This window comes from Musca domestica, unplaced genomic scaffold, assembly GCF_030504385.1.
Source record: "Musca domestica strain aabys unplaced genomic scaffold, Musca_domestica.polishedcontigs.V.1.1 2, whole genome shotgun sequence".
In the NCBI taxonomy this organism is placed as follows: Eukaryota; Metazoa; Arthropoda; class Insecta; order Diptera; family Muscidae; genus Musca; species Musca domestica.
The window spans coordinates 16023422-16046135 of record NW_026712249.1 but is presented as its reverse complement, the minus strand read 5'-3'; the positions used below and the strand labels follow the sequence as shown (position 1 = coordinate 16046135).

Genomic DNA, 22714 nt, shown 5'->3' with positions numbered 1-22714 from the left:
CATGAGAACAAGAAATGATAATCCGATTTTGATTAACGTTGACAAATCTCACTATTTTTACTAGTTCTAGATCAGTTGGGAAAATGGGCAATATCGGTCGACTCCTTTTCATACCTCCTCCACAAGGGGTCAAAATTTTGAATAATCATAACTTTAATATTAATGTGAAATAAAAGCCCGAATGTATTCAAATTTCGAACATCCCAATATTTCTATCAACACAAGATATCGGACCACTCTCTCTCTCTCTCTCTCTCTCTCTCTCTCTCTCTCTCTCTCTCCCTCTAGTACCTCCACCAAAATGGGTCAAGGTTGAATTATCATAACCATCATAAAATCCGAAATAACCGTTCAATTCTCTTCAAGTTTCACACATCTGAATATTTGTAATAATAGAAGATCTGGTGTGAAGACGGGATAAGTCGGTCCACTCCTTCTGGTACCTCCCTCACAAAAGATCAAAATTTTCACAGCAAATAATTTGGCTTATAGAACATGAAAGGATAATCCGATTTTATTCAAAGTTGGGAAATCTCAATATTTTTATCAGTCCTAGATTAGGTGGGAAAATGGAGAAGATCGGCCCACTCCTTTTAGTACCTTCCCCACAAAGGGTCAAATTTTTGAATAATCATAACCCTTATAAAATGTGAAATAAGCATCCAATTCTCTTCAAGTTTCACACATCCAAATATTTGTACTAACATAAAATATAGTATTAAGATGAAATATATCGGACCACTCCATCTAGTACCTTCCCCACAATGGGTCCTAATTTTGAAAATCCATTAAGCTCATAAAATGCCAAAAGAGTACCCGGCTCCTTTTAAACTCGGTACATCCCAACATTTCCACCAACACAAGATCTGGTATGAAGATGGAAGATATCCGACCATACCTTCTGGTACCTCCCCCACAACGGGCCAAAACTTTGAAAAATCATGAAGCTCATAAAATGCGAAATGTATATTCAGTTCTTTTCAAATTCTGTACATCTCAATATTTGAATCAATACAAGATTTGCTGTGAAGATGGAAGATATCCGCCCAAGGTGCAAAGATGGAAGACATCGGACCATGCTTCTGGTACCTCCCCCCATAAAATGGTCAACGTTTTAAAAACCATGAAGCTTAGAAAATTCGATATGAGCATCCGTTTCTTTTCAAACTCTATCAACACAAGTTCTCGTATGAAGAAGGGATAGAACGGACCACTTCTTCTGGTACCTCCCCCACAAAGGGCTCCAAATTTTGAAAAACCATAAAGCTCATAAAATGCCAAATGAGTATCCGATTACTTTCAAACTCGGAACATCTCAATATTTGAATCAACACAAGATTTGCTGTGAAGATGGAAGATATCCGACCTCTCCTTCTGGTATGTCCCCTGCAATGGGTCATTTTTTTAATAACCATAAAGCTCTTAAAACAAGAAATGAGTAGCGGTTTCTTTACAAACTCGGCACATCCCAATATTTTAATCAACACAAAATTTGTTGTAAAGATGGAATCTATCGGTACACTCCTTCTGGTACCTCCCCCACAACGGGTCCAAATTCCATAAAACGCGACATTAACATCTAAATCCATTCAAACTTTCACATCCAAAAATTTCTACCAACACAAGATCTGGTGTGAATACGGAAGATATCGGGTCACTCCTTGGGGTACCTCCCCCACAATGGGTCGAATTATTGTATAACCATAAAGCTCTTAAAACGAGGAATGAATAGCGGTTTCTTTTTAAACTCGGCACATCCCAATATTTTAATCAACACAACATTTGGTGTAAAGATGGAATCTATCGGTACACTCCTTCTGGTACCTCCGGCGCAACGGGTCCAAATTTTGAATAACCATAAATCCCAAAAAAAAATGGGAAATTAAAATCTAAATCCTTTAAAACTCTGCACATCCCAATATTTGAATTAACACAAGATCTGGTGTGAAGATGGGAGATATCGGACCACTCCCTCTGGTACCTCCCCCACAATGGGTCGAATTATTGTATAACCATAAAGCTCAGAAGACGGTATATTAACATGTGAATTCTTTCAAACTTGGCACATCCCAATATTTGGATCAACACAAGATCTGCTGTGAAAATGGTAGATATCGGACCACACCTTCTGGTACTCCCCCACAAAAGGGTTAATATTTTGAATGACCGAAACACTCTTTAAATGCGAAATAAGCTCCGATTCATTCTAAATTACACATATTCCAATATTTTTACCAACCCAAAACCTGTTGTGAAAATGGTAGATATCGGACCACTCCTTCTAGTACCTCCCTTCTAGAATAACAAAAGCTCATAAAATGCGTAACAAGCCTCCGATTTCCTTTAAATTTCACATATCCCAATATTTATTTTAACGAATGCTACAAAACGGCCCACCCCCTCTGGTGTCTTCCCCATAAAGGGTCGCAATTTGTAATACTTATATTTCTCATAACATGCAACTCAAGTGAGGGATTCTTGAGCATCTAAATATTTCTCTCAACCAGATATCTGATATGAATATGGAATATATCGGCCAATACTTCTGGTCTTTTTCCCACAAAAAGTTAAAATTTCAAGTCAATTTTTTAATAAGCGGACACTGACGGAGGTTATACATCTGTCGGCAAAACTGACTGATACTTTCCAATTTTTTTTTAGAAAATAGCTCAAGATCATTCATATTAAATGTTATACACAAAAATTCATTTTAGCCCTGCTTGACTGTCACAACCCCTCCCAATATTTCATAAGATTATCAATATTTTGAAAACCACCAAAGAAGAACTACAAAATATTGAAACATAAAAATATCAACACATATTATTTTAATGTATTTAGAACCGTAACCCTTCTTTGCCACCTTCGTTGCCCCCCCATACAACCCAGAACCACCTCTACGAACCAGTTTTGAATAAAAATGAAATAAATTATTTAAATCGCCAATTTCAAAACGAAAAACATGTTAAGTCCGACAGGAAAGATTATATTATAAATAACACACGTAGCTAATTGATATTAAAATTAATAGAGGTTTATTTAAAGGTGTTCGTGGTGATAGTGGTGGTGGATCCGCTGATATTCGGCCTGTGGTCGACATGGAAGTGGGGCTACTTGTTTGATTTGAATTTATTGTTATTGTTGTAGTTAGATCATGATGAGTAATTATAGACAAATATATGCGTGTGTGTGTGTGATCATATTGTATCATCATCATCATCAGTGGCGTTCGTTGTTTGTCGTTCTATGTTTAGTGAGAACGTCAGTCAATCAGCCACACCTAAAATATCATTCATGGCAGTTTTGGATTCTAAGAAGCGAACACGCACTGAATTGGGTGCAAATAAAATTTAATAGTAAGAAGCCAAATGGAAGGCAATTATTTAAAAATGAGCTCGGGGTCCTGGCCCTCCAGCTCGTCTATAACGACTCACTGGCCCTCCAGCACAACACAAAATTGCTCGTCTATAACGACTCACTGGCCCTCCAGCTCGTCTATAACGACTCACTGGCCCTCCAGCTCGTCTATAACGACTCACTGGCCCTCCAGCTCGTCTATAACGACTCACTGGCCCTCCAGCTCGTCTATAACGACTCACTGGCCCTCCAGCTCGTCTATAACGACTCACTGGCCCTCCAGCTCGTCTATAACGATTCACTGGCCCTCCAGCTCGTCTATAACGACTCACTGGCCCTCCAGCTCGTCTATAACGACTCACTGGCCCTCCAGCTCGTCTATAACGACTCACTGGTCCTCCAGCTCGTCTATATCGACTCACTGGCCCTCCAGCTCGTCTATAACGACTCACTGGCCCTCCAGCTCGTCTATAACGACTCACTGGCCCTCCAGCTCGTCTATAACGACTCACTGGCCCTCCAGCTCGTCTATAACGACTCACTGGCCCTCCAGCTCGTCTATAACGACGCACTGGCCCTCCAGCTCGTCTATAACGACTCACTGGCCCTCCAGCTCGTCTATAACGACTCACTGGCCCTCCAGCTCGTCTATAACGACTCACTGGCCCTCCAGCTCGTCTATAACGACTCACTGGCCCTCCAGCTCGTCTATAACGACTCACTGGCCCTCCAGCTCGTCTATAACGACTCACTGGCCCTCCAGCTCGTCTATAACGACTCACTGGCCCTCCAGCTCGTCTATAACGACTCACTGGCCCTTCAGCTCGTCTATAACGACTCACTGGCCCTCCAGCTCGTCTATAACGACTCACTGGCCCTCCAGCTCGTCTATAACGACTCACTGGCCCTCCAGCTCGTCTATAACGACTCACTGGCCCTTCAGCTCGTCTATAACGACTCACTGGCCCTCCAGCTCGTCTATAACGACTCACTGGCCCTCCAGCTCGTCTATAACGACTCACTGGCCCTCCAGCTCGTCTATAACGACTCACTGGCCCTCCAGCTCGCCTATACTCGTTCCTTTGCTCGTCTATTGAGACTTCAACTTTTAGAGACTTTTGCAGGAACCTTTAGAGAATCCTTTATTTTTGGAAGACTTTGTGGTGCTTCAGCTCATTTATGGGGACTGCCAGCTTCTTCAACTCGTCTTAAACGAGGCTATGGGTATCCAGCTCGTCTGAAAACTCGGATGCGAATTCGGTCGGTTGACGTATTATCGGAACGAAGGTTCGGATGAAAGTCTGAAGTTTTTGCCGGCTTTGGAAATGAAGCCAAACCGAAACCGCATGGATTTTTACAACATACACTCTGCAACAAGAGAAAAAATGTCTCCGAAAAAATTACAGAATTCGGACACACGTCTATCAGACATTTCGGAAAAAACTTCCGACTTTGAGCAGACGTCTGACATTTGACTCGCTGTTAAGTTCTGTGCATAGAGGCATTGGGCAGCATTGGTTTTGGTTGTATCCACTTCAAAAACCCGCATTCAGAAACCTAAGCCCGTGAGCTCGCTCATTAAAGCTAGATGTACTACCCATCCTCCCTGGATCTTCAAATAGTCGGTAAAGTCTCCCTGGCCCTTCAGCTCCTTTAATAAGCCACCTTTGACCTTAAGCTCATCTTTAAGTTTGTCTAAAACATAATTTTTCACCACCTCATCTATTTTGACTCCGTGACCCTTTAACTCATATATTTAGGCTCCATGGCCTTTCAGCTCCTCAATACAGCTAATCTAGACTTTATTGTTTTTCAATAACGTCACACCCACCCCTCAATTCTCCTGTCTGAATCGATATTTTTTCACCTTTAACCAACATAAAACATTTCTTACCAATTACCATAAATACAACCCGCACTTTTGCGTCATTAAAACTTGGCCAATAAATTCATGCAAATTATGACTCAGATATCTTCTAATGATCTTTAATGGCGATCATTACGATAATGATTTCATTTTTTAATGGCTACGTTGTGGCAAACTGCGTTTTATGTTCAAATGTTCGATAGCAAAAAACATAGCTGGTATTTGCACCTGAAAACCGATCACCGATGATTCTTGGCTTCGGAATTTGATATTTAAGAAGGAGACGATGAAGTAGGGGCCATTTAATTTGAATGGCCTTGCGAATAGGCATTTCTATTCGCAACCAAGACGAAAGGTGTTTTCTTCCATAAAAAGGAAGGGGTGACTTCTCTGCAGACAACCAGACGGGGCCTAAACAGGTCATCATTTGATTCATTCAATCACCGATCGATATAAATCATAAAAAACTACCTTCAAGTCCGCTTTCAAGAGCTGTTGTTGCTAGTCTCTTTACCTGTTGACGGGTGGGTGTAACGGTGAGAATGTGTCATAACATTCCGAATTGGCATTTGTTTTGAGAAAGAAAAGTGATTTTCTTTTTTCACTTTTGCTTTGCTTCTTCTTCCTCCACTTCAGTTTCTTTTTTTTTTCTTTTCGGGTTGGTGGTCTTCCATGTTAGGCCTCAACGATGATGATGATGATGAAGACGATGACGCCGCCGCCGTAATTTGAGATTGTCTTTCTTTTGAAAAAAAAAAATGAAAAAAGAAATATTCGAATGTGGGAGATTTATGTTGTTCACTCAAATTCACTCGAGATGTCATTCAAAGATAACGCGTGTGTGTGACCGCAGAAAAAAATTCAGTCACTCAGCCAACCAGTCAGCCAGTGAAACAAAAACAAGAACACAAACAACAACAATAACACGAAAATTAAGACAAGAGCAACGGTGAGTGTCTGATAGGCGATATGGTTATTGAATGAGACACTTTTCGAAACATGTTGTGGGCACAGTGGGGCGAATCAGTGGTTCGGGGGAAGAAAAGATTTCAAAAAAAAAAGGCTGGAAACGCGCCTATAAAGTCTTCCCGGTCCTTGAAGCAATTTGTAAAGATTCGTTAGCTCTCCAGCTCGTCTATAGCGACTTACTGGAGTCACTGGCCCTCCAGATCGTCTATAGCGACTCACTGTAGCCACTGGCCCTCCAGCTCGTCTATAGCGACTCACTGGAGTCGCTGGCCCTCCAGCTCGTCTATAAGGACTCACTGGCCCTCCAGCTCGTCTATAAGGACTCACTGGCCCTCCAGCTCGTCTATAACGACTCACTCCATCTCGTCTATAACGACTCACTGGCCCTCCAGCTCGACTATAACGACTCACTGGCCCTCCAGCTCGTCTATAACGACTCACTGGCCCTCCAGCTCGACTATAACGACTCACTGGCCCTCCAGCTCGTCTATAACGACTCACTGGCCCTCCAGCTCGTCTATAACGCCTCAGGGACCTTCAGAGAACCTCTTCTTTTTGAAAAACGTTGTGGTGCTTCAGCTCATCTATTGGGACTGCCGGTTTCTTCAACTTGTCTTAAACGACGCTATGGCTATGCAACTCGTCTGAAAAGGCGGATGCGAATTCGGTCGGTTGACGTATTGTCGCACCGAAGGGTTGGATGAAAGTCTGAAGTTTCAGTCGACATCCGAACAGAAGTCGAACCGAATCCGCTTGGATTTTTACAGCACACACTCTACCACAAGAGAAAAAATGTATCCGAAAAAATTACAGAATTCGGACATACGTCTGTCAGACATTTCGGATTTGGTTAGGATGGGTAGCACATCTGCCTTTAATCGTCCATTAAAGGCAGATGTGCTACCCATCCTCCCTGGCTCTTTAAATCGTCGGTAAAGACCTTAAGCTCCTCTTTAAGTCTCTCTAAAACAACATTTTTCGCCAAATTGTCTATTATGACTCTGTGACGTTTTAATTCATATATTTAGGCTCCAGGGCCTTTCAGATCCTCAATACAGCTAATTTAGACGTTATGCATATTAATAACGTCTCACCAATTCCCCTGTCTGAATCGACATTTTTCACCTTTAACCAATATAAAATATTTCTAACCAATTACCATAAATACAACCCGCACTTTTGCGTCATTAAAACTTGGCCAATAAATTCATGCAAATTATGACTCAGATATCTTCTAATGATCTTTAATGGCGATCATTACGATAATGATTTCATTTTTTAATGGCTGCGTTGTGGCAAGCTGCGTTTTGTGTTCAAATATTCGAAATGTTCGATAGCAAAAAACATAGCTGGCATTTGCACCTGAAAACCGATCACCGATGATTCTTTGCTTCGGAATTTGATATTTAAGAAGAAGACGAAGAAGTAGGGGCCATTTAATTTGAATGGCCTTGCGAATAGGCATTTCTATTCGCAACCAAGACGAAAGGTGTTTTCTTCCATAAAAAGGAAGGGGTGACTTTTCTGCAGATAGCGTTTCAGCGTTTGGATTGCAGACAACCAGACGGGGGCCTAAACTGGTCATCGTTTGATTCACTCAAGCACCGATCGATAGAAATCGTAAAAAACTGCCTTCAAGTCCGCTTTCAAGAGCTGTTGTTGCTAGTCTCTTTACCTGTTGACGGGTGGGTGTAACGGTGAGAATGTGTCATAACATTCCGAATTGGCATTTGTTTTGAGAAAGAAAAGTGATTTTCTTTTTTCACTTTTGCTTTGCTTCTTCTTCCTCCACTTCAGTTTCTTTTTTTTTTCTTTTCGGGTTGGTGGTCTTCCATGTTAGGCCTCAACGATGATGATGATGATGAAGACGATGACGCCGCCGCCGTAATTTGAGATTGTCTTTCTTTTGAAAAAAAAAAATGAAAAAAGAAATATTCGAATGTGGGAGATTTATGTTGTTCACTCAAATTCACTCAAGATGTCATTCAAAGATAACGCGTGTGTGTGTGTGACCGCAGAAAAAATTCAGTCAGTCAGCCAACCATTCAGCCAGTGAAACAAAAACAAGAACACAAACAACATCAATACGAAAATTAAGACAAGAGCAACGGTGAGTGTCTGATAGGCGATATGGTTATTGAATGAGACACTTTTCGAAACATCATCGAGGCACAGTGGGGCGAAACAGTGGTTCGGGAGAAGGAAAGATTCCGAAAAAAGACTGGAAATGCTCCAATGGAAACGCGCCTTCCCGGTCCTTGAAGCAATTTATAAATATTCGTTAGCTCTTCAGCTGGTCTATAGCGACTCACTGGAGTCGCTGGCCCCCCAACTCTTCTATAGCTACTCATTGGCCCTCCAGCTTGTCTATAACGACTCACTGGACCTCCAGCTCGCCTTTAGCGACTCACAGGCCCTCAAGCTCGCCTATAGCGACTCACAGGCCCTCAAGCTCGCCTATAGCGACTCACTGGCCCTCAGCTCATCTTTGCGACTCACTGGCTCTACAGACTCCCTGGCTCTCCTGGATGGTCTACAGACTTCCTGGCCCTCCAGCTCGTCTGTAACGACCCACTGGTCCTCCAACGCGTCATCTATATAAATTCCCTGACTCACACCTCATCTGAATAGGCTTGCTGCTCTCTTAGCTCGTCATAGCGGACTCCCGCACCATTTAGCACGTATATCCGAGCTTCCAGGCCTTTAAATTTCGATTTCCATCGCTCTATTTTTTTGTTTCTTGGAGTTTTTCTATCAAATATTTGTTGTCAGCTTCGAATCGTAACAGCAAAACTGAAGATGTGTTTTTGAAGTGGTTAACACGAAACCAAATGCTGCTGGCCTCTAAGCACAGAACATGTTTGACTGATTTTGTGTTTATGTATGTGTGTGTATGTGTGGGACGCATTGAGTGATGGTCTTGTAACATAAAATTGTAAACAAACAAAATTTCGTGACTTTTCGAAACGAAAGCGTCAATGACTCAGAGAATTTTTTTTTAAAACCTAACCATGCTTGAAATGATCTAAATATGGTAAAGAACTTACATCATCTTGGGTTGTAAACAGATTCATTTTTAGATAAAAATATTTTATATGAAAAAATCCAATACAATTTTGAATGATCTTAGTGCTGAAGGGCCGTGGATTCTTCATAGAACAACTGAAGGGCCACTAAAATGAAGAGCTCAAAAGGCAAAGGGAGTTTATTAAGACGAGCTGGATAGCCATAAAGTCGTTTTAGATGAGCTGAAAAAGCGAAGAGTTTTCTCAGACAAGCTGAAGGGATATCTATTATAAAGAGAATGAGAATGGGAAGTCTCTAAAAACTAAAGAAGCTTGAAAAGATGAACTAAAAAGTCAAAGGACGATTATTAAGACAAGCTAGTAGCCATAGCGTCATTTTAGATTATTTGAAGAGTTAGTTATAGTTTTATAATGCCAGGAATTCTTCATAGTAAAACTGAAGGGCCCGGGAGGGCATTCGTGGCATGATAGAAGTGTTAAAGAGCCAAGGATATTTTTTGAAAGAGCTTAGAAGGCAAGGGATTTTATTAAGACGAGCTGAATAGCCATAGCATCATTTCAGATGAGCTGAAGAAGCAGGGAGTTTTCACAGTCGAGCTGAAGGGGTATAGAGTATATATAAAAAAAGGTGTCTATGAAGTCTCTTTTAGAAGTCCTTTAAAGCTGAAGAATTTGAGTGGCATTATAGAGGAGTTGAAGGGCCAATAAATCCCTATTAACGTGGTGAAGACCATGACGGTTTTTTAGACGAACTATATAGCCATAGCGTAATTTGAGGCGAAATGAAGTCCACTATAGACCAGCTGAAGGTACAGCGAGTCGCTATACAAGAGTTGAAGAACCAACGACGTGCTATAGAAGAGCTCACAAGACATCCATAAAAAGTCGTTGGCCCCAAAGCTCTTCCATAACATTTTATTGACGCTTAAACTATTCCGATAAGTTCCCTAGCCTTTCAGTTCATCTTAAAAGAAACCCTAGCCCGTCAGCTAGCTACAAATTAAGAGATATGGCTCTTCATATCGTCGGTAAACTCCCTGACCGCTTAATTCGTATATTAAGATTCCCGAATAATCAGAAGTACCAACGAGCCGCTATAGACGAGCTGAGGGACCAACGAGTCGTTATAGACAAGCTAAAGAGACAACAAGTCGCTATAAACGTGTTAATGGACCAACGAGTCACTAAAGACGAACTGAAGGGTACGTGAGCTGCTAGAGACGATTTAAGGGTCTAGAGACGATTTAAGGTTCCAGACTATTAAATGAGTCGCTAAAGACTTCCAAAACCCCTAAAAACTGTTACTTATCTCAGTCTCATAAATTCCTCAACTATTACCAGAAGTCATTAGAGACCCTTAAGATTTCTCTACGAAATTCTTAAAAACTCTTAAAAGTAGTTCTGAAACCTATTTTAATGGTCTACATAAACTTCTCTAAGAGTCCACAAATACTTAGGAAGGGAATAATTAAAGACTCCTAAAAAAGAAGTCCTAAAAGATTAGTGAAAGGTGTAATTAAAAAACCCCTTGAAGGAGCCTTTAAAAACTCCCAGTAAAAGGAATCTTTAAAAACTTCCAAAACATGAGCCTTTAAAAACTGCCAAAATTAGCCCTGAGCCAACAAAAACTCCACGAAGGCTCATGAAGGACTCCACAAAGAGTCCTTAAAAATCCTACAAGGAGTCCTAAAGACTCCTTTAATAGCCTACGCAACCACTTCTCGAAGAGACCTTAAATAATTCTCAAAGAGACCTTAAAGATTTCTCAAAGGAGTCCTTAAAGACTAGTCAAAGAAGTCCTAATATAGGAGCTTATTAAGGTTCTTAAAATATATCCTTAAATACTCCTAAAAGGCTTCCAAAATTAATACTCATTCAACTAAAACAAAGAGTATTTGAAGATTTTTCAAAGAAGTCCTCAAAGATTCCCAACAGGAGTCATGAATGGCTCCAAAAGAGTCCTAAAAGACTCCTTAAAAAATCCCAAATGGATTCCAAAAGGCTCCATTAATGGCTTATACAAACTGCACAAAATATATTCAAAGACCTCAAAGGATCTTCTTCAAGGAGTCTTTAAAGACTTCTTAAAGCAGACCTTAAAGACTCTTCAAAGTAGTCCTTAAACGCTCCTAAAATTGGTCCTTAAAGACTCCTAACAGGAGACCTTGGAAGCTTCATAAAGGAATCCTTGGAGGCACCTTAAATAAGTCTTTAAGGAGTTTTTAAAAACTTCTCAAAGGAGTCCTCAGTGACTCCAAAAAGAGTCCTCAAAAACTCCTAAAAAAAGACTCTATTAATAGCCTACACAAATCCCTCAAGGAGTATTGAAAAGAGTCTTTGAAGACTCCTAAAAGAAAGAGAGAGGGAGACCTTTAATACTTCTCAAATAAGACCTACAGGACTACTCAAACGAGTCCTTAAAGACTCTTCAAACTTCAAAATTTAGTCCTGAAAGACTCCTAACAAGAGTTCTTGGAGGTTTCTCAAATAAAACCTTGGAGGCTCCTGAAAGAAGTCTTTAAAGACTACAAGTGGAGTGCATATGGAGTCTCTGAGGAGCACATAAAGTTTTTTTTTTTTTTTTTTTGAGGAGCCTATACTCCTTTAAGGAGTTTGTTAATGTCTACCATAAGGCGTCTATGAATGTCTTCTACAAAGACTCAGCTCCGTCCAAGAGACTATTTAAAGGAGTCCAACCATAGAAGACCTTCTAAGGAGGTCTATGGACGATATCTTCAATTTCTTATGACTGCAGTAGACTTCAAGTTTTTTATTTCTACAGAAAACATTTTTAGAATACCTTTTATAGTCTCAGAGGGATCTTCAAAAGTTCTTCTTCAGTAGGCCTTTTTCTGTAGAAGGACCTAAAAAGGGTTTGAAGCCCTTAAGATAATTTGAAGATAGATTTTGTATAGAAAAGACCTGTCTTTGGAAGACCTTAAAAAGTTATTTTGTCTTTACAAAATATTCAAGGTCTTTTCTAACTTTTGTTAAAGGATCTTCTGGCTATAGAAATGAGGTCCTTCAAGAAATGTCCTTAACATTTCTTCTTCTAAAAGCTCTTGTGAAAATAGAAATCTTCAAGTAGCTTCTTTCTATGGAAGAAATTTAAGACATTTTTAGAAGACCTTTTGATAGTCCCAGAGGGATGTTCAAAAATTCTTCTGTAACAGACCTTTTTCTGTAGAAAGTCCTAGAAAGGACATATGGCAAGGAATCCCTTACGATAATTTGAGAAGGTATTTTTTACTTAAAATATCGGTAAGAAAACCTTAACAAGTTATTTAGATTCAGAAAATATTCAAAGGCTTTTCTAACTTTCGTTAAAGGATCTTCTGGCTATAGAAATAAGGTCCTTCAAGAAATGTCCTTAACGTTTCTTCTTCTAAAGCTCTTGTGAAAATAGAAATCTTCAAGTAGCTTCTTTATATGGAAGAAATTTAAGACATTTTTAGAAGACCTTTTGATAGCCTTAGAGGGATTTTCAAAAGTTCTTCTTTAACAGGATTTTTTCTGAAGAAGGTCCTAGCCATCAAGATAATTTGAGGAGGTATTTTTTATATTAAAAAAAAAACCTTAGAAGAAATTCTGTCTTTAGAAGACCTTGAACATTTTTTGTCTTTAGAAAATATTTAAAATCTTCTCTGTTATAGGATCTTCTGACTATAGAAATTATGTCCCCCAATAAATACCCTCAAAATTTTTTCTTCTAAAAGCTCTTGTGAAAATAGAAATCTTCAAGTAGCTTCTTTCTAGACATTTTTAGAAGACCTTTTGATAGTCTCAGAGGGATATTCAAAAATTCTTCTGTAACAGACCTTTTTCTGTAGAAAGTCCTAGAAAGGACATATGGCAAGGAATCCCTTACGATAATTTGAGGAGGTATTTTTTACTTAAAATATCGGTAAGAAAACCTTAACAAGTTATTTAGATTCAGAAAATATTCAAAGGCTTTTCTATCTTTCGTTAAAGGATCTTCTGGCTATAGAAATAAGGTCCTTCAAGAAATGTCCTTAACATTTCTTCTTCTAAAAGCTCTTGTGAAAATAGAAATCTTCAAGTAGCTTCTTTATATGGAAGAAATTTAAGACATTTTTAGAAGACCTTTTGATAGCCTTAGAGGGATTTTCAAAAGTTCTTCTTTAACATGACTTTTTCTGTAGAAGGTCCTAAAAAGAACATCTGGCTATAAAGCCCTTTCGATAATTTTAGGAGGTATTTTATAAGGAATTCTGTCGGTAGGAGACCTTAACAAGGTCGCCTCAGAAAATATTCAAAGGCTTTTCTACCTTTCGTTACAGGATCTTCTGGCTATGGAAATGATGTCCTTCAATAAATATCCTCAAAATCTTTTCTTCTAAAAGCTCTTGCGAAAATAGAAACTTTTAAGAAGACATTAAAAACATTTTTAGAGTACCTTTTGATAGTCCCAGAGGGATGTTCAAAAGTTCTTCTTTAACATGACTTTTTCTGTAGAACGTCCTAGCTCTCAAGATAATTTGAAGAGGTATTTTTTTATATAAAAAACCTTAGAAGAAATTCTGTCATTAGAAGATCTTGAGAATTTTTTTGTCTTTAGAAAATATTTTAAGTCTTCTCCACCTTTTGTTATAGGATCTTCTGACTATAGAAATTATGTCCTTCAATAAATATCCTTAAAATGTCTTCTTATAAAAGGTCATATGAAAATTGGAATCTTCAAGTAGCTTCTTTCTATGGAAGAAATTAAAGACAGAGGGATGTTCAAAAATTGTTCTCTAACAGACCTTTTTCGGTAGAAGGGCCTAAAAAGGACATCTGTCTAGGAAGCCCTTATGATACTTTGAGGAGGTATTTTGTATATGAAATACCTTGAAAGGAATTCTGTCGGTTATTTCGCTTCAAAAAATATTCAAAGGCTTTTCTATCTTTCGTTAAAGGATCTTCTGGCTACAGAAGTGATGTCCTTCAATAAATATCCTTACCATTTCTTATTCTAAAAGCTCTTGTAAAAATAGAAATCTTCAATTCCCTTATTTCCATAGAAGACATTTTTTAAAAACCCTTTCGATAGCCTCAAAGGGATGTTCAAAAGTTCTTCTTTAACAGGATCTTTTCTGTAGAAGGTCCTAGCCCTCAAGATAATTTGAGGAAGTATGTTTTTATATAAAAAAAACCTTAGAAGAAATTCTGTTATTAGAAGACCTTGAATATTTTTTGTCTTTAGAAAATATTTAAAATCTTCTCTGTTATAGGATCTGCTGGGTATAAAAATTATGTCCCTCAATAAATACCTTTAAAATTTCTTTTTCTAAAAGGTCGTGTGAAAATTGGAATCTTCAAGTAGCTTCTTTCTATGGAATAAATTTAAGACATTTTTAGAAGACCTTTTGATAGACTCAGAGGGTTATTCAAAAATTCTTCTCTAACAGACCTTTTTTGTAGATAGTCCTAAAAAGGACATCTGGATAGGAAACCAGAAATACATTAGAAGGAATTCTGTCGATAGGAAACCTTAACCAGTTATTTATTGTTTAGAAAATATCCAAGGGGTTTTCTTTATTTCGTTAAAGTATATTCTGGCTATAGAAATGAGGTCCTTCAATAAATACCCTTAACATTTCTTCTTCTAAAAGCTCTTGTGAAAATAGAAATATTCAAGTAGCTTCTTTATATGGAAGAAATTTAAGACATTTTTAGGAGACCTTTTGATAGTCTCAGAGGGATTTTAACAAATTCTTCTCTAGCAGACCTTTTTCTGTAGAAGGTCCTAGCCCTCAAAATAATTTGAGGAGGTATTTTTTATATAAAAAACCTTAGAAAAAAATCCTATCATTAGAAGATTTTGAAATTTTTTTTTTGTCTTTAGAAAATATTTAAAGTCTTATCCACCTTTTGTTATAGGATCTTCTGACTATAGAAATTATGTCATTCAATAAATATCCTTAAAATGTCTTCTTCTAAAAGGTCTTGTGAAAATAGGCATCTTCAAGAAGCCCATTTCTATGGAAGAAATTTAAGACATTTTTAGAAGACCTTTTGATAGTCCCAGAGGGATCTAGCTAGGAAGTCCTCACGATACTTTGAGGAGGTATTTTATAAGGAATTCTGTGGGTAGGAGACATTAACAAGTTATTTCGCTTCAGAAAATATTCAAAGACTTTTCTATCTTTCGTTAAAGGATTTTCTGGCTACAGAAATGACGTCCTTCAATAAATAGCCTTAAAAAATAATATCCTTAAAATTTCTTTCTTTTTTATTTATTTTTAATTATTTATTTATTTTTTTTTTATACTAAGGATGATGATCAAATCTTATTTATATGTTGATGCTGCTGGTGATGATACCTTTTAATGGGCGATGAACTCATCATCATCAACTTGTCCAGCCATCGCACATCTGTCCAATTTTACTACCCGTTTATATTTATATATTTTTTTTCATTCGGTCATTAAGATAATTTGCTCGTTTCGAATTTCTTAATTAATACAATTAAACTAAAGCGTAATCTCTCACCAGCCACCAGCGATAGGTTAAATAGCCAGCAATTAATAAAAATTAAAAATATTAGGGAAATTAAGGCAACAACCGAAAAAAAAAACATTTCACTAAAAATAAACAAAACATAACGTAATTCAGACTCAACCTCATCATCATTCAGGTCTCAATGACAAACAAACAATTTAAAAGTAACAACAACAATAACAAATACATTTTGCATACATACCTCCAAAATTGGCTTTTGACACGCCTGACATGTGCCAGAATAGTTTTTGAGGAAACATTTCGAGCAGACCGGTTCACCTTCTTGGATGTTAAATGTCGCCTCCTGAATGGGCTGTTGGCAGTCTTTGCAGGCGAAATGTTCCGGATGCCAAGTCTTGCCCAGGGCCGTAATGATGCGCTGGGTAATCACCTCGTTGCATTTGTGACAAATCGAATCGGACTGAAAAGAGACAGAGAGAAGGGAGAGAGAGAGAGAGAAGAAAGAGATTAAAATCATTGCGGAAAGTATGAAAGGGGGAGTATAACCAATTTTATAAACTAATTTAATGTGGTCCTGTTTTCGCAATGCATTTTTATAGCCTCCACCATAGTGTGGAGGGTATATTAAGTTTGTCATTCCGTTTGTAACACCTCGAAATATACATTTTAGATATCACTCAGCTTCCGAACAAAATGAAGTAGGTTGATAAAATTTTACTCAAATGTGTATTATGTCTGCAGGGCTTTTGGTATCGAAAATGGACAATGTAGGTCCACGTCTTCGTATAGCCCCCGTATAACGGTACCTTCCGATATGCGGTATTTTGATGATTTTAGCGATATTATTTACCGGAATTGTTTCAAATTTCGCATTTGAAATTCGTAATAGATACTACAGCATAAAACAGAAAATGAGCCATGAAGGTCCACGTCTTCGTATAACCCTGATATAACGGTACCTCCCGATATTCAGTATTTTGATGATTTTAGCGACATTATTTACCGGAATTGTTTCAAATTTCGCATTTGAAGTTGGTAATGGATACTACAGCCTATGACAGAAAATTGTTTGTGCAGGTCCACGCCTTCGTATAGCCCCCATACAACGGTATCTCCCGATATTCGGTATTTTGATGATTTTAGCGACATTATTTACCGGAATTATTTCAAATTTCATACTTGAAGTTTGTAATAGGTACTACAGCATAAAACAGAAAATGAGCAATGTAGGACCACGTCTTCGTATATCCACCATATAACGGTACCTCCCGATATTCGATATTTTCATGATTTTAGCGACATTATTTACCGGAATTGTTTTAAATCTGGTATTTGAAGTTCGTAATGGATACCACATCCTATGACAGAAAATTCTCTGTGCAGGTCCACGCCTTCATATAGCCCCCATATAACGGTACCTCCCGATATTCTGTATTTTTTTTTTTTTTTTTTTTTTTTTTTGAAGTTTCGCAATTGAATTTTGTAATAGCTTGTGACGAAACTTGCCTATGCTGGTCCATGTCGTCGAATAGACCTTAACAGAATTTTCAACGGATTTTATTTTTTTTTTTTTTTTGAAAATTGTGAAATTTGTACCAAATGGTGGAGGGTATTCAAAGTTCGGCCCGCCCCGGAAATTACAGCTTTTTTACTGTCATGGGTTTGAAACTATTTTTGTTTTCGCTGTTTTTTTTTCTCCCCTGCACTAAACGGCTATATCAAAGTTTTATTATTCCAATCGATAAGTTATCGCAACTTCTTGAGTGCATATCCGTTCATTGGTTGTTATATTGGCGGCATGTAAACTATTTTCGAGATAAGGATTTTATTTATTATTTTTTTTTTTTTTAACAACGATGACACTTCAATTGTTTGTCCAATTAAGATTAGGGCTTCATGGAACTTGGAAACGTCAAATAGAAAAAATATATAAATCGTTGAACAAACCCCTGAAGGTCATTATTGGTATTTTTGTTTACAGTTATCGGGTGGGAGCCAATGAATCATCTCTTCATCAGGCATGAGTGGCAGTGTAAACAATTAATAAAAAATAATCTCTGGCTACAATATTAACATAAGTGTATTGAATAAATATTGATAAATATTAATAAAATTAATTATTTGATATTAAAAAAAAAACGAAAAAAATATTCGGAACTTTTTTGGAATTTTTACGTTCTCAGCCTAATTTTAAAAAATAATGTACGACTTTTTAAAAAAATCTTATTTTTGGATTTTAAAAGTCCAAGTTCATGATCTGATTTTAAGGATTTCTTAACCGATTTTGCAACTTTGTGGTTCAGCTGACAATGACAAAATCAGGAACATGCCAAGAGTTTGTCCTTGGGATGTATTAAAAGTCATTGCAATTGTTGAACGGCGTTTCTGTTACCACGTGGGTCTAAGTTTCTTAATAAAATAATATCCAAATCTGAATAGATTTCAATATAATTTGACAAAATTTATTTTAAGACCAAAATCAGTCATGCATTTCAAATTTCATTGAAATTCGAGATATATATCGTGTTTGGTGTATCAAACATACGAAAGCGGTTGAAAATATATATGGGAGCAATATCCAAATATGAACCGATTTCAATATAATTTGCAAATTTATTTTTGTACCAAAATTCCGTCACTTGTTGGAATCGGACATTCATACCGTTTTTGATGCATCAAATATGTCAAATCAACAGAATATAATATATATAATATATATATATATATAAATTCAGATATATATATATATATATATATATATATATATATATATATATATATATATATAAATTAAACATAACGTTCTTTTTCGAGTGACAAAATGGGACTGACTTTATTTTTCCTTTATTCTTAAAATTAAGTTTTGTTGGACAATGTATTTAGTGCAACGTTAGCACTTTTGATTTTATTATTTCTTAGAGTTAGGTTTCTTAAAATGTAAGCATTTATCTGTTGTTTATACGAATGAATGACATGAATGCATTGTAAGCATTTTGCAAGCATATTTAAGTGCCATCGAACTTGCACGCGCAACAGAAACAGAAATAAAGAAGTTAACGTTAACTCCTCCCCTCTTTAAACCGAGCGTCCTCGATCGGTCAAAAATAGGGAATATGAGAAATTCTTCGTATTCCCGGCAATTCCACTACTTCCGGCATAGGAACACGATTACGTGCGTCATACGGACATGAATCTGCTATAGACGGGGTGAGTATAATTTCTTTTCCCCTTTTGCAGATCTTGGACCTTATAATGAAAACGATTATCAATATTATCGCGAAGGAGGTAAGTCCAAAATTTGTGGTTTGACCCCACTCGTATTTGCCTCCCAATAAATTTATGGCTTTTGTGTTACTAATTTGAATTTCTTTAATTGACTCTAAAGAGAGCGTCTCTTCTATACTGAGAACAGACTCCCTAGGTTGCAGAATCGCTGGTAATGGTTGAATATGGCTTATTTCAAAAAAGGAATATGATTTGTCGGAAATACTTAGTGTAGTGTTGCTATATTGGATGACATACGATCCAATAAGTCTTTGTGCAACATTATTTATTAGGATTGTTTCATTGAAATTATTTAACAGGATTACCCCTGGAGAAACTTCTTCAACTGTTGGTACTGTTTTGTTATCAGTTACCGTGCAATTCGATGTCTTGCTATTTAACAAATTAGAAATACAGGTGTTATTCTCTATAGCTTCTAAGTTTATGCTATTACAGATACTTATATTATTGTATTTCATGCATTCACTCTTGATTCCGTATAATTTTAAATCTTGTTTGCACATTATTACATTTTCGAATTTTAATTTATTGACGAACTTCTCAAATTTTATAGGTTTCAGTAATAATCTATTACAAACTTTGTTGTCTGTCATTGGTATTCTAATAATATAAATGATAGATTGATTATTAGTTGCGATTTTTATTTGAGCAAATTCAAAGATTTCTTCTACATTAACAAACGGTATTGAATCTTTTTCAATTATATTTTTAATAATATTTATCTCGTCAGATGAAAGTATGAATGAGTTTACAATTCCTATTTTTGCCCAATGGATAGCGTATTGAATATTTACAATTTCTTGTTTTAATATTTCTATTTTAATTTTGAACTTAATCTATCTCTGTTTACATCACTGTAATTTATACTTTTTATTATTTCATTAGTTATTTGTGTTAACTCATTAATTTTTCTCAATGACAATTTGTTAATTACAACTTGTTTATTATTGTTTTCTAGAACTTCATTAGTTTTCTGAGTTATTATTTCAAAATCATCGTGGTCTGGATTTCCAGCAATCCATTTCCACGCTGAACCTATAAAATTCAATGATCGTTTATTTTTCACGTTTGGCTTCAAACGGTCCAAGTATCCTTGAATCTCTATCAGCTCATGGGTTAGGAAGGGATGAAGGAAATGGTGTTTGGTTATGTTCTGGGAAAGGATGTTTTGTAGGGAATTTATTGTTTCTTGATATTTGTCGATGTCAATGATATGAATTATCCTGAAGTTACCATCTTGAATTTTTGCCAAACCGGAATCAAACGCAACAATTTGAGAGTTTGTATAGTCCAAAATCTTGACATAGGCGGTCGCCGTGGCGAATAAAAATCTGAAAATATTTGATTTCTTAATTTCTGATATTGTTTTTGTGTACGGTTTTTCCTGATTCTGTAATAACAGTTGTATTTTGGTTTTCTTTTACTATTTCTTGTCTGTATGCCTTACTTAACTTTGTCCCAAGTCTCCTATTCTCTTTTACGAATATGATTTCTCCTGGCGTATAGGTTTTTGGTTGAGTCCTTTTCTTATTGTGGTAGTTAATATCTTCTGCTTGTTTTTCTTTAAGCCTTTGGGCAATTTCGGATCTTTCTTTCTCTATATCATCCTGACTCATGTTTGCCCTTTTTCCAAGAAATGCTTCAACTGGTTTCTTTTGAATGCTTGAGTGTATTGTGTTATTATATTCGTAAATGGATCTATGTAAAAGCTCTGAGAAGGATTTGTGTAAGTTCTGTGCTTTTAGACATCGCATTATCTCTGACAGTGTAGAGTGAAACCGCTCAATTTGCCCATTTACAGTACTACTGTACGGCGGGATTTTGAACAATTTGATGTTGTACTGATTTTCTAACATGAAAACTATTGCTTTGGAATTAAAAGATCTTTCGTTGTCGATAACTATTATTTCAGGAATTCCAAAGGATATGACTAATTCCCTAAGTGGTTCTTTAATGTCTTCTGCTGATCTTGATTTCAGAATTTTTGCTTGAGCGTATTTAGAAAACTTGTCTATAGCCGTCAATACGGATGTCTTTTCGGTTATGTAAATGTCTATGTGAACAATCTGTCCCGGATTTGTGGGATAGGTGTTTCCTGTAGGCCTATCTTATTAGGATGTCTATCGTATTTGTTTTCTTTGCAAACTTTACATTAATCGACTATTTTCTTAATTTTAGCTTGCATTCTGGGAAAGTAGTACTTTGTCAATAACTGTGCTTTATTTTCTACGCTATTTCGGTGTGCTCTATTATGTTCAGCAATAATCTTGTTTTCTTGGTCTTCATCATTTTTCAAGTCGGTTACCATTTGTCTTGAATATTTGACTTTGTATTGTGTGAAATTATCACGGAACACTTCTTGCAATACTCCCAAGATTTCGTCATTAGTCTTTAAGCAGTTTGTTGCCGATGGGTTTAAATATTTCTTCAAAATGTCTCTGAGAAATTCTGGTGTAATATTTCGTTCATTTATAGTATGTCTGTGATAAGTTGGAAAGACAATTTCAAATTTATAAGATGGTTCATCATCTTCTGAAGAGATGAGAATTTGATTCTTAAATGCGTTTATCGGAGCGTCAGTGTATTGTATTAAATTATGAGATGAGCTTTCATGACTGTGTTGGGTCGAAGTCAGAGCATTTATCTCTTCTGGTTCTTTAGGAGGTCTTGATAGTGTATCGGCAACTACATTTGTACTACCGGGTTTGTATAGTAATTCGTAATTGAATTCCTCAAGGAAGGCTTTCCATCTTCTTAGCTTGAAATTAGCTGTTTTATTATTCAATGCGTATGTCAGTGGAAGGTGATCGGTATAAATTTTAAGTTTGGCAGAACCGTAAAGGTAGTTTCTGAGGGATTTGAGAGCCCAAGTAATTGCAAGCATCTCCTTTTCGTTTGTTGCATAATGTTCCTCTTCCTTTTTGAAAGTTTTAGACAAAAATACAATTGGTTTATTATCTTGTGAAAGCACTGCGCCCATTGCATAGTGCGAAGCGTCCGTAGTAAGTTCAAATTCTTTATTAAAATCGGGATATGCCAATATTACGTCTTCCGATGACAATATTCTCTTTAATTTATTAAAAGCTTCTACTGCTTCTTGATCGAGATCTATGGCCATTTTATTGGAAACGTATTTGGACGCACGTCCTGCCTCCCCTCTTAAATATATTGTCAGAGGTTTAGAAATTTTGGCATAATCTCTAATAAAGCGTCTGTAGAAATTACAAAGTCCTAAAAATGATCTTAAGTCTTTTAGTGTTAACGGAAGTGGAAATTTTTCTATTGCTTCAACCCTTTTTGGGTTTGTTTTTATACCGGAATCGGATATTATGAAACCTAGGAATTCAACTTCTTTTTTCAAAAATTCACATTTGTCGAGTTGTACCTTTATATTGGCTTTCTCTAATGTCTCGAATATGGTTGAAATATTCTTGAGATGTGAATCTTCATCCTCTGCGAATATTATTATATCATCCATATAGATGAAACATATTTTGCCAATGTGCTCCCTAAGAATGTCGTCCAAGGCTCGTTGGAATATGGACGGAGCATTTTTCAAACCAAATGGAAGTCGAGTGAATTCGTATTTTGCATTATTAATAGAAAAGGCAGTTTTTTCTCTATCACTTTCCCTAAGTAATATTTGGTGAAATCCACTTTTTAAATCTAATACACTAAACAGTTTATTTTTTCCTATTTGTGGTAGGATTTCATTTATTTCTGGGATGGGATATCTATCTCGAAT

General features: G+C 36.7%; 2 protein-coding genes across 4 annotated transcripts in view; one reads left to right on the top strand and one right to left on the bottom strand.

The window, feature by feature from the left end:
- The window catches only part of LOC101888664 (uncharacterized), a 109692-nt gene that overhangs the window by 33401 nt on the left and 53577 nt on the right, over nt 1–22714 (top strand). The window lies entirely within an intron of this gene.
- Nucleotides 1–22714, bottom strand: part of LOC101888493 (transforming growth factor beta-1-induced transcript 1 protein) — a 66343-nt gene that overhangs the window by 13896 nt on the left and 29733 nt on the right. Inside the window, exon 2 of the mRNA XM_059121875.1 lies at nt 15926–16144. Coding sequence (XP_058977858.1) covers nt 15926–16144 — 219 coding nt within the window. The remainder of the gene's footprint in view (nt 1–15925; nt 16145–22714) is intronic.